Source organism: Centroberyx affinis, unplaced genomic scaffold, assembly GCF_046629955.1.
Source record: "Centroberyx affinis isolate AG114_WGS23_722 - 3 ecotype Tasmania unplaced genomic scaffold, CSIRO-AGI_Caff_v1 ptg006213l_1, whole genome shotgun sequence".
In the NCBI taxonomy this organism is placed as follows: Eukaryota; Metazoa; Chordata; class Actinopteri; order Beryciformes; family Berycidae; genus Centroberyx; species Centroberyx affinis.
In genome coordinates, this window is record NW_027283152.1 from 44,197 (window position 1) to 60,751 (window position 16,555).

At 43.6% G+C, this 16,555-nt stretch overlaps 1 protein-coding gene across 1 annotated transcript in view; it reads left to right on the forward strand.

Moving 5' to 3' along the window:
* Window positions 1-16,555, forward strand: part of LOC139638224 (usherin-like) — a 246,823-nt gene that overhangs the window by 11,135 nt on the left and 219,133 nt on the right. The window contains 1 exon segment of the mRNA XM_071512286.1: window positions 13,850-13,985. Coding sequence (XP_071368387.1) covers window positions 13,850-13,985 — 136 coding nt within the window.

A 16,555-nucleotide genomic window follows, 5' to 3' on the forward strand; every position in this document is an offset into this window, starting at 1 on the left:
TCTCAGTCTGCCTTTTATTTAACGGTATGGTGATGTGATCTGCTTTGACCATACAGGAGAGTAACATTATTATCCTTGACACACATGCACACGCACACACACACACACACACAGAAAAATTCTCATACACATACATTCTCGTGCATGCACACACAGTTTCTCACACCTTTACACACACACACACACACACAGTTCAGCAGTAATTTGTAGCAATCTGTCAGACACAATACAGACATTACCCTATGAAGGAGCTGGGTAATTTAGAAACCTTCCTACACACACACACACACACACCAGTCATCTGTCGGTTTGAAAAGATCAAAACGCCAAAAAAGACGGTCAAAAGGAATACGGGTTTCCAATTGCCAGGAGCAACATACACACACACACACCACACACACACACACACACACACACACATGCACACACACACACACACACACACGCACACACGGTGCCAGGAGCAAGGTGCTATGGGGATGCTGGTGCTCCCTGGGTAGTTGTCTTATCTGATTATGGTAACGATGTAGAGAACAGTGGAGGAAAAGGCAGCCTGGGGGACGGAGGGAGACTGAGAGGAGAAGAGATGGGGGAGGGAGGGAGGAGGGGAGATGGGGGAGGGAGGGTGGAGGAGAGGTGGATCAGTAGTGAAGTAGTAGTTAGGAGGTGAGTATACTGTGTGACTCACCCTCCTGTACATTTAAAGAGTATTTAGACTAATAGGAGGGTCGCCTCTACATTAATAAAAGCCTATATCCTTACTACTGGTGTAGATGGAGGGAGAGAGCCTTGGTTGCTCTAACAAAATTGGTGTGACAATGGCAGGCTGTATGTAACATAACATGCTATTTGGTGGATGCTTTTGTCCAAAGCACTTTATAGTACAATGATTGCATACATTTTTCACATGAGTGACATCGGTGGGACTTGAACCCTTAAGCAATACACGACCAGAGCAGCGCAAATACTGTACTGCTTAGAGGGATAGAGTTGCCTAGGTAGGTGTGAGTGAGTGAGTGGGCAGAGAGAGAAGGCAGGCCTTACTGCTGCTAATATTTCTCAAGGACATGCTGTGTTTGTAACTGAGATCAAGATACTTGAGAGATACAGAGGAGGAGGACAAGAGATAGGACAGTAAGAAGTGTTCTTGAAGTGTTGTGAAATGTTGAAGTCTCTCTATTTGTGTGCATGTGTCTTTTTGTATCTCAGTGCCCACGAGGGTCGAGCAATATTATGCATCCTCCTGTCAACCAGTCGTTATCACATATGTAGCATATCCCCAGTGTGTTTGTCCATGCCGTGGTGGTGATGGGAGGACTGCTTTCCCAATAGGAAGCAGTGGCAGCAGACACTCAAATGGGGAAGCACACGCAGGGACAAAACCAGCACACCCTGAGGAAGGATCTGTGATATGTTGGATGGGTTTAGGCTACATTCTGTGCTGGCTGTAAATACATTTTAAATCAATTTACCAATTATCAAGGTACAATTTTTAAACTGGCAAAGAATCAGCAAAGGAATTTCCTCCATCGCTGATCCCTGATGTATTCGTCCAATCACCCACCCCAACTGTCCACTTATCTCTTTTTTTCCATGTCCCTCTCTCTATCTCTCTCTGTTTCCGGGCTTCATCTAAAACCTGCTGTGGCATTAGAGCTCTGCGCAGCAGCGCTGTCTGGTCACAGCTAGCTGATAGAGGGAGGGAGGGAGGGAGGAAAAGAGGGAGTGGGAGAGAAACAGAGAGAAAGGGAGGGAGAGAAACGGACAGAAGCGATGGAAGGCGAGAGAGGGGGAAGAGTGAGGGGGTTACAGAGGGAGACAATGAAGAGAGGTGGTGAGAGGTTGAAGAGACAAAAAAAAAGACTTGCTGAAGATGTAAATGAAATGGGAAATCTAGAAAGAGATGTCAGAGTATGAAGAGGGAGTGGAGAGCGAGGTAAGAAAGAAGTAAAGGGAGGGAAGTAGGTGTCCAAAAAGAACAGAGATAAGAGAAAGAAGTGTCAAAAAGAGCCAGCAAAAGATGGAGAGAAGAGAAGGGAGTGAAGGATTTAAATGGCTTTGGAGTGCTGTGTTTTGGAGTAGCAGTGATTGACTGTGTGCCTGGAGGACCCCCAGAGGGGTCCGTCTCTGTTAGTGCCTGAGCAAATCAGCATTATCGGATGAAGCAGTGGCAGGGACAGCCCGTCACACCGGTCCCATCACGGTCCAACACGACAGCATGAATGTTTAACACTCATGTGTGGGCACACACACACATACACACACACACATACTCCCTTTCTTTCCCTCTCTCACTGTTAAACACACACACACACTAGCAATTTTGCATATGCACTGCTTCTACATATACACAGTACCACACACACACACACACACACACACAGAAACGGCTGGTTGCTTCTTGGAGAGGGCTCTCACATGATGGAAAGAGGAGAAAGGAAAGAATGAAAGGCATTCACATAGGAGAAAGAGAAAACCAGGAGAGGGAAAGATAAAGAAGCATGAGGAGAAGAGGGAGAGAGAGAGAGAAAGAGAAAATTAAGGTGAGAGAAAGAGGGTGGGGGTCAGTGTATTGGGTATCAAGGTAAACTGAGGTTAACACACACACACACACACACACACACACTCACAAACACGATTTTGATCTATTTTAGTATGCAATAGACAGCACAGATTGGCTTGGAAGGAAGGCTTATTTTACCAGCATGCCCATGCCTTTACAATTTTCAGACCAGCCTTGTCCAAAATTTTCCACACCAGACAAAATTTGAATTTGAATCTATCTATACTACCTAATCTATAATCTGTGTACTCTCTCTGTCTCCTTGGTATTCCTTTGTTGTCCCATCTCTTCCTCTAGGCACTGACATCTCTTCTGCTTCACTACTCCCCTCTTAGACAGTTTGGCTGCTAAAAACTTCTACTGCATCCCATAATAACCTTAATGAATGCTTTCACGCACAATTACACTGGAAGACCCTGGCCTGTTTGTGTGTATGTGTATGTGTGTACATGGACTGGTTTGGTCTTGGCAGTAGACTACTATTTTGCACCGACTGATCTGATACCCACCACAGTCTCTCTCTCTCTCTCTCTCCCTCTCTCCCTCTCTCTCTCTCTCTCTCTCTCTTTCTCTCTCTCTCTCTCTCACAGGCCCCTAGCATTGATGTGCACACGCCTCATCACCCCACTCTGTCAATCTCAGACCCTTTCTCCCCTTCTTTTCTTTCTCCTTCTCACCTTCTGCCTCCCCTCCCTTTCGTCTTCCCATACCTCTATCTTCCTCTTTCTCTCCTTTCCCCCCCTGGTCTTCACCTCTCCTTCCGCCTTTACCCTTAACTACACTGTACGTCCATATGCCTCTAAATCCCTCCTTCCCTCTTTCTTCCCTCCTTACTGTCACTTTGATTTAGAATTTTGATGACATGGCAGCTCCTGTTTTGGTTCTATTACAGGTTGCAACTACAAACCTGTTCACATACTCGCTTTATAACAATATTCCCACTAATTTCTATTTTTGAACTAATACTTGTTTGTCTTTTGGGTGAATTGGGGTTGAATTGTGATTTTTTTTGTTGGAGCTTCACATTTGTTCTAGCAGTGGTGGCAGTGCTCCTGCTGTGGCAGAGAACCACTGCTGAATGAATATAAAGTAACTATAAAGAGTAAGAATATATTCTAAAGTATATAAAGAAACTTTGAAGTTTGATTCAAAGTGAAGAAACAAAAAGACATCAGAGCATTCAGCAAATGGCTGACGATATAAGCAGTAACTGAAGTTGTGCATTTGTTAGTGTTTGTTGCTTTTTGGCAGAGGGGGCAACTCAACACACATCTATGCATGCACACACACAGACGCATGCACGCGCACACACACACACACACACACACACACACACAGCCACAGACACTTATCCCGATGCTTTGCTCTCTGTGCCACCCAGAGTGACAGAGACAGATTGTGAGACAGACTGAAGGTGAATGTATGTGTGCGTGTGTGTGTGTGTAAGTGTGTGTGTCTGTGTGTGTGCGTGTGTGTTTGCACGTATATCTGTGTGTGAATGCGTGGAAGCACTTTTTGTGGGTATGTTTGTGTGTGTGTGTGTGTGTGTGTGTGTGTGTGTGTGTGTGTGTGTGTGTGTGAAGGTGAGGCAAGGTTGTTACGTACGGGTGAAGCGGACACCTCTATGCTAGCCCTCTGCCCGCTGGCACAGGAGGCGAAAGGGCACGAGACTGGCATCAATTACAGAGTGAGAGAGAGAGAGAGGTGTGTGTGTGTGTGTGGGGTTGGAGGGTTGGAGGGTTTGGGGGTGGGGGGCTCTTTAAATTCTCTTTTGCTTTTTTTTTTTTACAACAGTTTTAGTGTGCAGTGTAGTCGCTGTATTGTTCAATGGTTAGAGCAAGGCACTAGCACTGCCAGGGTTAGTGGTTCCATTCCCACTGGGGCTTTGAGATGAAATGAGTGCTAAAAATGAATGCACTGGAAGGTGCTTTAGAGAAAAACATTCACCAAATAGCATATGTTATGTTAATCTGCCTTTTCCAGATTTCCAAATGTCCATGCTAAACTAGAAGTTGCATGTTTATCGGTTACCAGAATATTGAAAAAAGAGAGAGAGATCCAGGAGAGAGGAAGACTGAAGAGAGGAGACGAAACAGTGCTCCTGTCTGCGGTATACAAGCCTTGTTACCACAGATGATTTCTACATGTCTTCTCTTTTCTGCTCTCTCTCTCTTTTCTCTCTCTCTCTTCTCTCCTTCGCTCCCTCTACAGTATACTCCGCTTTTAGTCTCTTGCTCTCTCCTTCTCTGAGATCTGTCCCTCTATCATCCCTTTTTCTCTCTATTCTCTCCTGAGTGTCTCTCTCTGTCTCTACATCCCACCCATCTTCTATCCTCTGTCTCTCTCTCTCTCTCTCTCTCTGTGTCTCTCTCTCTCTCTCTCTCTCTCTCTCTGTCTCTTTAAAAAGAATCCCCTCTATGCTTTCTGCTCGGAGAGAAAAAGTCTTAGAGACTTATGGTCTTTATTAAAAGGTTGGCGTGTCACCTTATATATGTCCTCTCTCTCTCTTTTTCTCTCTTTATCTTTCTCTTTTCTCTTTTCCCCGGAGACAATTTTCTCTCCCTCTCCCTTTCTCTCCCTCGCTCTCATCTTTCTCTCATTCTCTCTCTCCCTTTCTTTCTCTCCCTCTCCCTCCACCTTCTTTGTCCTTCCCTCTTTCCCTCTCATTTTCCCTACTCTCTCTCTCTCTCTCTCACTCTCTCTCTCTCCGTCTCCCTGGGGACAATTTTCTTTTCTTAAATAAACTGTCATAGCTAGTGTTAAAATATGGGCCTTGCGCGGGGCGAGCGCGGCAAGGCAAAGGCACGGGGCCCTGGGCTGGTATAAAACATGGATAATATGCCGTGAGAGGTAATTGTGTCTTTTAGCGCTGAGATGAGTAGAACAAATGTGTCTCCCTCCCTCCCTCTTTCTCTCTCTCTCCCTCCCCTCTCTCTCTTTATTCTTCTTCTTCCTCTGTCTCTCTTCCTCTGCCTATCTCTCTCTTTACACACCGTGGCGGTGCTAATATGATAGAGAGAATATTGGCCGTTCATCAGAGCTGCTAACAGTGTGGAGAGGAGGGAGGGGGGGGAGTACGGGGTGGTGGGGGGTGGGGGCTAGGGAGGTTGGGAGAGGGGTGGAGGGAATAACACAGAGAAAGAGAGAGAGAGAGAGAGAGAATATTGAGAATGATTTTGTAAATTTTGTCTTGTCAGAAATGCTGCCCCATCCCTCCCAATGTCCTATATTGTTATACATTGACTTCAGTTATATTGAATGTATTGAATGGCTTTTATATGCCACTATGCTTTTACATGCTATTGTTGATATGTGTAGAATCTGTTTGTCTATAATCTGTTATTTATTTGACTTTATCCTTTGCAAATGCTTTAGCAACATAGATCCTTTCTGTCATGCCAAGAAAGCAGATTTGAATTTGCATTTGAGAGAGTATAAAATGAGGAGGGAAATGGAAAGGTGGAGAGCAGGGGCTGCATAACAAGGGAGAGTAACTTGCTATGTTACATGCGTACAATAATGCGACAATTGCCAAAGCTCTGATTAAGTACAATGTTTACATGGTTCTTTAAAGTGACACTTGCCCATATAATCTGGTTTACATGTCACATGTGGGATATTGCGAGTATTCAAACGGAAGTGACAAAAAAAAAAAACCCTGACAGAAATACATTAGATACATCACCAAATACACTTGCACAACTTGATCACACTTAAAGATGTTATGTGTAGCATTTTAACAGCAATGAATCATTACCACATTTTTGGGACATTAGTATAAAAAATTAGACCATCATCAAGAAGATGGGCAGCCCCTGCCTCTGTCTGCCACCGGGTCAGATTTCACAGGAAATCTGCTGGTTTGTTTTATGGCACAAAACAGGTGCTGCTGCATAGTTTCAGCTTCACGGTAGCTTACCTTGTTGGAATGTGTATCCACTGATATCAGGGGCTGTGATTGGCTCTCATCCTCCTTCTTGCTCTTTGAAGCAAAACACACGTGGGGCAACGCCAGGGAGGTGGAGCGGGACAAGTAACAACATCCTCTTTGTGGCAGTAAGCAAAAGGGTTTATGGGAAATGTGGTCTTAATCGTAAGAAACACACAGCACCTTTAAAGAAATGTGATTAAGGAGCATTCATGTTTGGACTGGTCTCTGTTAATGTGAGTAAAATCAGAGTACTCCACATGTGTTGATGTGTATGTAAACATGGTCACTGTAGAGAGAGGACCAGAAAAGAGAAAGAGAGAGAAGGAAGGAAGTAGAGGAAGGAAATAGGTGTAGATGGAACAATATATAAAATGGTGTGGAGATGGATGGAGGGAACAAGAAGAACACACACGGGGAGAGGATGTTAAGAGAGTGATGAGAGGGAGACAAGTGAAGAAGGGGATAAAGGGGATAAAGAGTTAGACTGAGAGTCTTTGGGGCCTCTGTACAATCATCTTTACAATAGCCAACCATATTAGGACAATAGTGGAGCCATATTCCACTGCCTCGTTTCCTCTCTTCTCCTTTCCTCTTCACTCCTTCCCTCCCTTTGTTATCTAGGCCCAGCTCCTCTTCCTCTCTCTCTGTCCTATCTTTATCACCTCCTCCTCTCCTCTCCTTTCCTCTCTTCTCTTTATGTGACAATGATTCAACCTATTTCATACCATATCTCCTCCTTGTCTCCACCCCGTCCCTGCTCTCCTTGCTCCTCCTACTACCTGCTCTACTCTCCTCCTCTCTCCTCTGCTTTCATCTCCTCTTCTTTCAATTATTTTTCTCTCCTCTCCTCTCCTCTCCATGGTAAACTAGTTGATAATGGAACAACATTACAAACAGGAACAGCATTTCTGCTTCATTTAAATGATAAGCGTCAGTGACACTAGCCCAACTGGACAGGGGCATAAATAATACATGCTGTGTGTGTGTGTGCGTGTGTGTGTGCGTGCGTGTGTGTGTGTGTGTGTGTGGGGCAGCATGTGTGTAGATAATATAAAGAAGCGAGTAAGCCATGCTATTCTAGAGCCTCATTCAGGTATCAGCCTAGGGCATACAAGCGTAGGGATTTCTCTCTCTCTCTCGGTCTCTCCCTCCCTCTCTCCCTGTATCTCTTTCTCTCTTTCTGACATTTTTATCTCTCCCTTTCCTTCACTCTCATCCTCTGCCCAATGCCCTTTTCTCTTTCTTTATATTTTCAACACTTCCTCCCATCCCTCCTTCCCTCTTTCCCCCAATACCTCTATCCTTCCTCCTGACCTCAATTCTTCCTTCCTTCCTCTCCCTCCCTGATACCATCCCTCCATCTTCAGCTCCATCCCTCTCCCCATGTATACTCTCCCAAATCTCTCTCTCTCTGTCTTTCTCTCTCTCACTCTTTCTTTCTCCTATATCTTCGGTCCTCCTTCCCTCTGTCCTCGCCAGAGTATCTTTTTCTTGTCCACCTAACTCTCAACACTCCACCTTCCCACCATCATGCCTCTCTCTCTCTCTCTCTCTCTCTCTCTCTCTCTCTCTCTCTCTCTCTCTCTCTCTCTCTCTCTCTCTCTCTCTCTCTCTCTCTCTCTCTCTCTCTCTCTCTCTCTCTCTCTCCATTGACAGCTCCACTGGCTGTGGAATGAGGTGTGTTATCAGTGAGTGGCATGTCAGTCAGTCACAGCGCAATACAGCCCAGAGGAGAGGAGTAAGGGGGAGCGAGTTTGGGAGGAGGGGGAGGTGTGCGGGGCAGATGAGGGGAGACAGGGATTAGAGGAGGTTAGGAGGAGAGGAGGAGATGGGTGAGGAGGAGCAGACAAGGAGGAAGAGCACTGCGAGAGCAGAGAGTCTGAGAAAAGAGGACAAAAGCTGGATGAGCAGGGTTGAGGAGATGAGGTTGGAGATGGGTGGATAGAGAGGAGAGGAACAGAGAAGGAGGTAAGGAAGTGGAGGAGGAAGGGGGATGAGAGAGGAGTTGATGGAGGGAAGTAGCACAGTAAAGAGGGAAAGAGAGAGAGGAACAAGAATGAGGGATGGAGGAGGTGAAAACAAGGGAGAAAGGAGTGGGTGAGGATGAGACGGATGAGAGGAGGGTAGAAAAGGATGTGATGTGGGAGAGTGAGGAGAGTGGGGGGGACGAGGTTAAGAAGAGAATGGATGAGAATTTAAGGGGGGAGGGAAAGGTCAGGAGGGAGATGAGGAGGAGCTCAGGAGGAGAGTGGACTTCATGTACTGGGTTGATGAGGAGGACGAGGAGGTGCGGAGTGGCAGAGGAAGAGATTGTCCTTTTCTGTGAGGCAGGTCAGAGGGGGACAGCACAGGGCGTGTGTGTGTGTGTGTGTGTGTGTGTGTGTGTACATGTGTGAACTTGTGTCGTCTTCAGGACAACGATAAAGGGCATCTCTTCCACTGCTCACTCACAAGTCTTACATATGCACACACACACACATGCACACACAAACACTAAGCTCCTGCATAGAGCTTTGCCACCGCTTCAGCTGTTAATAAAATTATCAGACAGAGGTAAAATATGTATCTAGAATTGGTTTCCAGCGTTAGACATGTTTAAGGTCTCCCTCATTTAGTTTGACCTCAAGCTGTCACTTCTGAGGTTCTTAAATCACCAGCGAAAGATAGCCCTACTCCACTTCTGAGTACTATGTTATTCCTAAGTCTGACAGTGTCTGTAACATGTCAGATGTTTGGATAATGCCTGAGTGTTTAGAATAATGAGAATTATTCATGTGAAATTCTGTGTCTGCTGTCGTGAACCTTTCCTGGACCGTGCTGCAGAATCGCCCTGTTAAAAATTCAATTTGAAATTGCAATATGACAACTGTCCTGTTGAAACACCCCTGCCAATCCACTGCGAGCTTTATCTACATTTTGATTTAATGTGTTGAAGATTTTTTCACTCTCAAATTTATTTTCTGAGTTTTGGATGCAATGACAACTAAACATGCATTTTACATGTACTTTGAAGCTTGTTTACATCGCTTAAGGTTTTACACTGAAGTGAAACAGAGCTGTATTTTGTGTTTTGATGGGTTATGAAAGTTGGAAATAGCTTACTTCCAAATATGACATGATTTAGAAATAATCTAAATCATGTCTTCAATGTGTTAAGGTTCAGATTTCTGTGAGATTGGATCCAGTTCATGCGAAATGACCCAGGTGATCAGGATGTTGCTGTAGCCCACAGACACCTGATTCTTCTCCTCAGCTATCACTGTGGTTACCCGCTGCTAACTATCTACCCCTCTCATGTACAAACTATCCCCTTTTTCATCATTGCATACAATTCAGGTTAGATCTAAGGTAAATTCAGGTCAGTTGCTGCTGAATAATTCAACTAAACAGGTCAGCTCACGCAAGTTTGTTTTGAAACAGTTGTACCTGATCCAGAATTTTATGCTTTAGGTACATGCACACAAGATTTAGATTTACAGATGGAAAATAAGTATGTTTCTTTTTTTTCTTCTTTTTTTCTTTTATAACCCACGGACAAGAGAACCCCAGATTCTATTACTACGCAGCTTTCTAAGTATTAAATCTGCAAATCCTGTAATCCTACAAAGTCATTCAGATATATATTAAGATATACAATTTTTGTTTAGTTTTTTGTTCTATACCTGCCCCTGTTTTGATTTTAATGCTGGTTACAGAACTAAGACTGTACTTTATTATAAACATTGATCGTATACTGTATTTTTCTGTGATTGGGTCAGTAAGCCTGGGATAGTTTATATTTCAAATTTTCTCTATCATTTCTTGCTGTTGTGTCCCGCAGCTGCTAAGTGAACGTAGAAGAAACACTGCTGTCCACACCGTGTACTGAGCCACGGCTTGGCAGCAGTGTGAAAATTGAGAGGAGCTTTAGTCAAAATGCCAGTCTACAGATCACTAAAAGCTTTCCACTCAGGGTTTCCCCAGGCTTTTAGAGAGGCTTAGGTGGTAACATTGCCAGTGTGCTGGGTTTTGCACAGGGAAAGTATGCTTGAAGCTCTCTAAGAGCACACAGCAACCTTTAGGAACAAACATAAAGTTGAACAAACTTATTCAGTAAGGAAAAGGAAATAGTGGAACTTATTAAAATGCCCATTCCTGTTAGGAAGAGATATAAAATACAGTATATCATACATTTCACATTTTAATTAGGTGGTCAGGTAAAATACCGTTAGCACTGCTTAAAGATGATGATACCTGGACAGATGGACAGATTTTTTTCTAGCATTAGAGCCATCAGCTTGGTGGCAGAATGGCAAAAGACACTAAATCAATGTGGATAGAATGGACATTAGAGTAGGATATAATGTAGAAAGATATAATGTACAGTAAGAATACTGTTGGTCGCAGTTGTTAGTTTTCACATGTATCTTGGTCTTGTAGTAAGTTGTAGAAAAACCTTTTCACTGGATGCAACCAGGCCAGGTACTAATGGAGCCATGAATGGTGGCAGGTCCCACAGGTGGTGCAGAAGTTAAGACTCGGTATCCATGGCACAGGATTGAACCCTGCTAGAACCTTCTCTCTTTCCTGTTTCAGTTTCAATCTTAACATGTGATGCAAAGAGAGAGTTCGCAGGAGAGAAGGGAAGAGCAGAGAAAAAGTGAATAGCAGATAAAGAACAGGCCTGTACGAAATAACTTTCCTGTAGCTTAGGGCTACACGATTATGGGATGAATGATATCCCAGTTATTTTGTAAAATAAAATCACAATTATTTGTCTTGGTTTCTGGAAACAAAATTATTTTACTGCACTTTTGCACCTTAACATATATTTTCACTCCCTTGTCGGTGTATTTCTCAAAGTAGTCTTGAATTCTTGTTTTCACTATTACTGTCCTATTCTTTCTGTGGTCCTTATTTACAGAAAAACAAAAAACAAATAATAAATTATTACTACTTTATTACTTTGGGGTGCAGCTACAACCTTTGTACTGACTCTGTACCTGTTTGTTGTTATCTGGTTTAAAACCAAAGTATCTCCAGATCACAGTGATGATCCACTCCTAAAACAATTATTTCAGGTTAAGCCTTGAGAGAAAGATTTTATTCTCTAACATGGGGCCTTTCCATTCTTTACCACTTTGCTCACTGCTGTGTATTTCCAAAGATGGTCTATGCAAGGTTTCTCTGCTTCTTTCCCACCAGAGCTACCTGCTTCTTTGTCTTAACTTTTGTCACATGAGTACATGTTGTGTGCATTTAAAGGTTGTCATTGGTATTTTGGATATACCACACCAGGGACTTTCAGGGGAATTGAAAATATAACACTTAAATATAGCCAAATTACACAATTATTAATCATGGAAACATAGAATTGTGGTATGCGATTATCTACGATTAGTTGTGCAGCTCTACTCTAAATGTACGCCATGGTTCTCCAAGGTGCTTTGGTTAAAAGCGTTCACAAAATGGCCTATAAAGAGAAGAGAGGATAGGTAGAATTTAAAGGAGTCCTCTCCTTTTCTCTGGACTTAGTGGACACAGTCCAGATGAGGCTAGTTATCACCACTAAAAAATCCTCAAACTCCTTTTCCTTTCCTTTCCTTTTCGGCGTCCTCACGGGACTCTGAAGTTACACCGGCTGAAAAAGGCAGAAAGAGGTGGGGGGAAAGAGGGAGGGAGGGAGGGGGGAAAAAGACGGATGGACGGGGGAAGGAAAAGAGGGAAGGAAAGCGTTTGTGAAAGCTAACAAAGGGGAGTTGGCGGTGTTTCAAAGGGGCGCGTGGCGGCTAAGGAGGATGAAGCGCTTCAGGATTCATTTACATCAGGCCTGACAACTGCCTCACATCTCCCCAAGAGCCACGCAGCGCTCTGGCTTAGAGATTCCTAAAGAGGGCCCTTCTTCTACCTCTCTCTTACACCCGCTCTCTGACTTTTCTTTTTCTCTCTCCTGTCTCAGTCTCTTTTTTTCCCTTTCCTTCTTTTACTCTTATTCTCTCTTTCGCTCTCTCTCTTTCGCTCTCTCTCTCACACGCACGCCAGTCTTCAATCAGCCATCATGAAAGTGTCTGTCTGGGCGTCTTAACTATCCTCCGAGAGGCAGACACTTGTCTGGGCTTGCCTTCATCCCCTAAAGGCGTTTTTTGACTTGGACTTATTTCCCTCCTCACACCTTTTCAACTCCCCTTAAGAGCTGACAACGAGTGAGAGCGACAGGGCAACATAAACATGAGGGAAAGAGACGGGAAGGGAAGGGAGGGGAGAGGGGGGAGGGGGGAGTCATGAAAAGAGAGAGAAGAAGAAGTGAAGATAGGGAGAAAGAGGGAGCAAATGATGAAGAGGTGAGGAAATGGAGAAACAGAGAAAAGGGGAGGGAGAAGGAGAAGCAGGAGAAAGACATCAAAGGAGAAAGCAAGGAGGACCAGAGAGGAGGGGAGACAATGAAGGGGAACACGAAAAAGAAGGAGAAGGGGACTCTAGCAAGACAGGGAGAGTCTTGTTTATCAGTGGTCCCACAGTGTGCTTCCCAAACACAGGATTTGGAGAGGGGGTAAAGGGAGAAAGAGAGTGGGACAGAGCACATTGAAGTTTTTAGGCAGAGGATAGCCCCGCTTATGGAAGTATCTTTCTTTTTGCCCGGGTTTGATGTGAAACGGGAGCCGCTTCTGCTTTGACGGTGTTGCCTGCCGTGCGGTTTTTAATATTCATGCAACGGATGAGGAGAGGAGAGAGGAAAGGAGTGGAGAGGAGATTTTTGGTCAAACAGAAAGCTAATTTGCGGCTGCGGCAGTTTAGCCTGGGGCTCTTTCTGCTACTGAGGAAATGAGCTGGAAGATTAGCCCTATGTATAATTCACATACACACACACACACACACACACACACACACACACACACACACACACGTAGGTGTGACATACACATACACAGATCCATAGATGTGCACTAACACATGGTGTGTGCATACACATTCATGGATGCATGTACTGGACATATTCACACACACAGACCTGTGCTGCTCTCTCTCTGTGGGACAGTGTGTGTAACCTGCTGCCAGGCCTTTGCTGCTACATCTGCCCCTCAGGCCTCTCCCCTACTCCCCTACATGTACTTACTATTGTGGTGCTTGGACCCTGTTGATAGTATCGAATGATACTCCTATTGAATTAAATAACACTTCATTGATTGAGTGGCACAAGTCTTCACCTCATCACCCTATTCACATTTCTAAGCTTTTTTTAATGATGATGCTTTTTGATTGGTTCTCACGAAAAATATAGAATTTTCATTGTTTAACACTGAAAAATTGTAATAAACACATAGTAAACACAAAGTCTGGTCAACACACACTAAAGTCTCACTCTGATTGGTCTCCAGGTGCATGACAGGCGTGTCAGCCTCTTCCTGGACGGGCTTGAGGAGGATGGGATGCCCTTTGACACACGACCTCTGAACTCCAGGCTCTATGACATCAGAGAGGACAGCGCCATGTGGGTGGGACTCAGCTCCAATGGTAAAGACTGTTCTCTTGAGACATGAACATTTTTATCATGTATGTTTTTGACATGTGACATGTTACACAGGTTGAGAGCTGCAGTGGAACCACTGAGACGCACCAAAGAGGTTCTGCAGTGGCACTGCTTGAAAATCACCCCTTGAAAATTCATCATCTGGTTTTATCAATTACATTACATTACCATGATACAATTATCCAATTTAGAACCTGTTTAAAGTTGTAGAAATGGAAGAAGCTTGTTTCCCAAAACTGAAATTACCCCCACCTCCAATCTCCAAGCCATAACCGTGAGCAGTATTTATAGTATTGAGTATTTATCATCTCTCTATATCAGAATATGTCAATGACTACTCCTCCTTTATTTTCCTCCCAGCCTTTATCCCTCTCAACTACACATCTGTGATTGATTGGTCGTGCCTGCGAGCCGTCTCAGAGTCAATAGGAGAGAAATTGAGAGAAAAATGATATCCGTTCATCTCCAGAGTGATAAACGAGTGTTTTTCTTCTCGTTTATCAGACATTGATCCCTAGTTCACGGCAGGTAGCATCTGATCAGCTGGAGATCACATCAGAGGTGGTGATCAATACAAGTGATTGGCTCGGGGGAGAGAGAGAGTGTGTGTGCGTGTGTGTGTGTGTGTTTGTGACAGAGAGAAAGAGAGAGGTGGGGTTTTGAACCCGGGGGCTGTGTCTGGAATTCTGATCAGTGGATTGATCAGGTGAATACTGATCAGATGCATTGATTAACAACTATGGCTGGCTGTTTGGAGGGGACCCTTCCCATTGAAAGGACGATTTGTAAATTTCTACATTTCATCATTTGATTCACACAACAATTTTTGGTTCAACAGTGTCACCCCTCATGTTGAAAGTGACTCTACTTAACCAATTGCAAAGCATTTGCTATTTTCAAGAATTGCCATTCAGTATTAATTTGATTGGACAAATGAAAAAATTGATATTGTGCTCAAACTGCTTGTGTCCAAAAAGTCAACTTTTCAGAAACTGAGAAGAAATTGTTTTGTTTTTCCATTGATCCCAGTGATGCTCATGCACTGGGTTATTGACGATGTTCAATAGAGTTGAACTGATTATTTGGCATGGTCCCATTTTCTACACATTGTAGACACTTAACCATCAAAAATATAAAACTAGCAAATCTAGAGGCGTCTGTGGCACACACACTATGTAAAACACAACATTTTTGTATAGAACTGATGTTTCTGCTGTGTGAGCCCTTCTCTAGCCAACCATGGCACATGCTGAAAGTGTCTTATGGCTTTAGAAGCTGCTGCAATGGTTTTTTCTTTAGCTCTGGGCTGGTTAGTGGGCCAGACGGCCATCTTGGCATCAAACACCAGATGACTGCCACACTGTCCAACCAAACTTGGGCACCATAAGGCAGAAATAAAAGGCTGGAATGCACTGTAAGTGGCATTAAGTATGTTAGGCTGGGGAACAACACTGGTGTACAAACTGAACACTCTCTCTCTCTCTCTCTCTCTCTCTTCCTCACATACACAACGTAGTACTGCAAAAGATATAGAGAGAAAGAGGACTTGGGAAGAAAGATAACTTTTGCAAGACGATGAATGATAATGAAAAAATGAAAGGTCTCATATTTAGGAATTCAAAGAAGTTTAATGAAGACATTGTTAAAATGTCATGGTTAAAGTAATAATCCACAACTTTTCCATATAAATAAATGTCTGTTTTACTACTCTCTATCACCAGTTCATGAAAGCTTTGCTGTTCTAAACATGTGGTGTCAGGTACAACATCCAAAATAATTTTGATTGGAATCATTAAAAACAGTTTATTTAGAATAAATAGTAGAAGAACGGGGTAGTTGGCATGAGCAGCATTAGCCACCATGGCTGAACAAAGAGCGGTACTTACAGAAACTCAAAGTTCATCAACAGATAATCCAAGGAAAAAGAAACACATTAATTGCTCAGAGGAAGGCAAGTGTGCTAAAGAGGAAAGTGAACCAAAACTAGAGTGAACATTGCCATTGCCTTCAAAAGATGAAAAACACTCTAAGATGAGAAGAGATGATGAGGCGCGATGCAAATGTGGCTCTTTTTGTTTTTAACTAATAGTTTTCGTCATTATTTATTAGCTCTAGTCTACATTGAATGTCTGTATCATTATTATGTTTGGCCAATGCCAACATTGAGTACAAAACACCAAAGAAATGACTGACACTCAGCAGGTTTACCTCATTTGAATTATAGGAGCTGCTGCTGTAGGGCAATCAGGGTCCAGTATTGTGACTGTTCTGCCTGTTAGTCTTTAAATGAATTACATTTTAATAATTCAATTCAACTTTTAACTAAACTGTATTTATGTCCAAAACAACATGAAGAACGGAGAGCCAGTGAGACATGGGGCCAGTGAAGGACAGAGAGACAGATAGCAAAAGACAGAAAAAATCACATCTAATGCTTTTAGTTGCCTGTATCAACTATCATCAGTTCCAGCAACACAAAAACAAAGAAGAAGAGGAGACTGAGGGAGACGGCGAGTGACAGAGAGTGAAACACAGAGAGAGAAGACAGAGACCT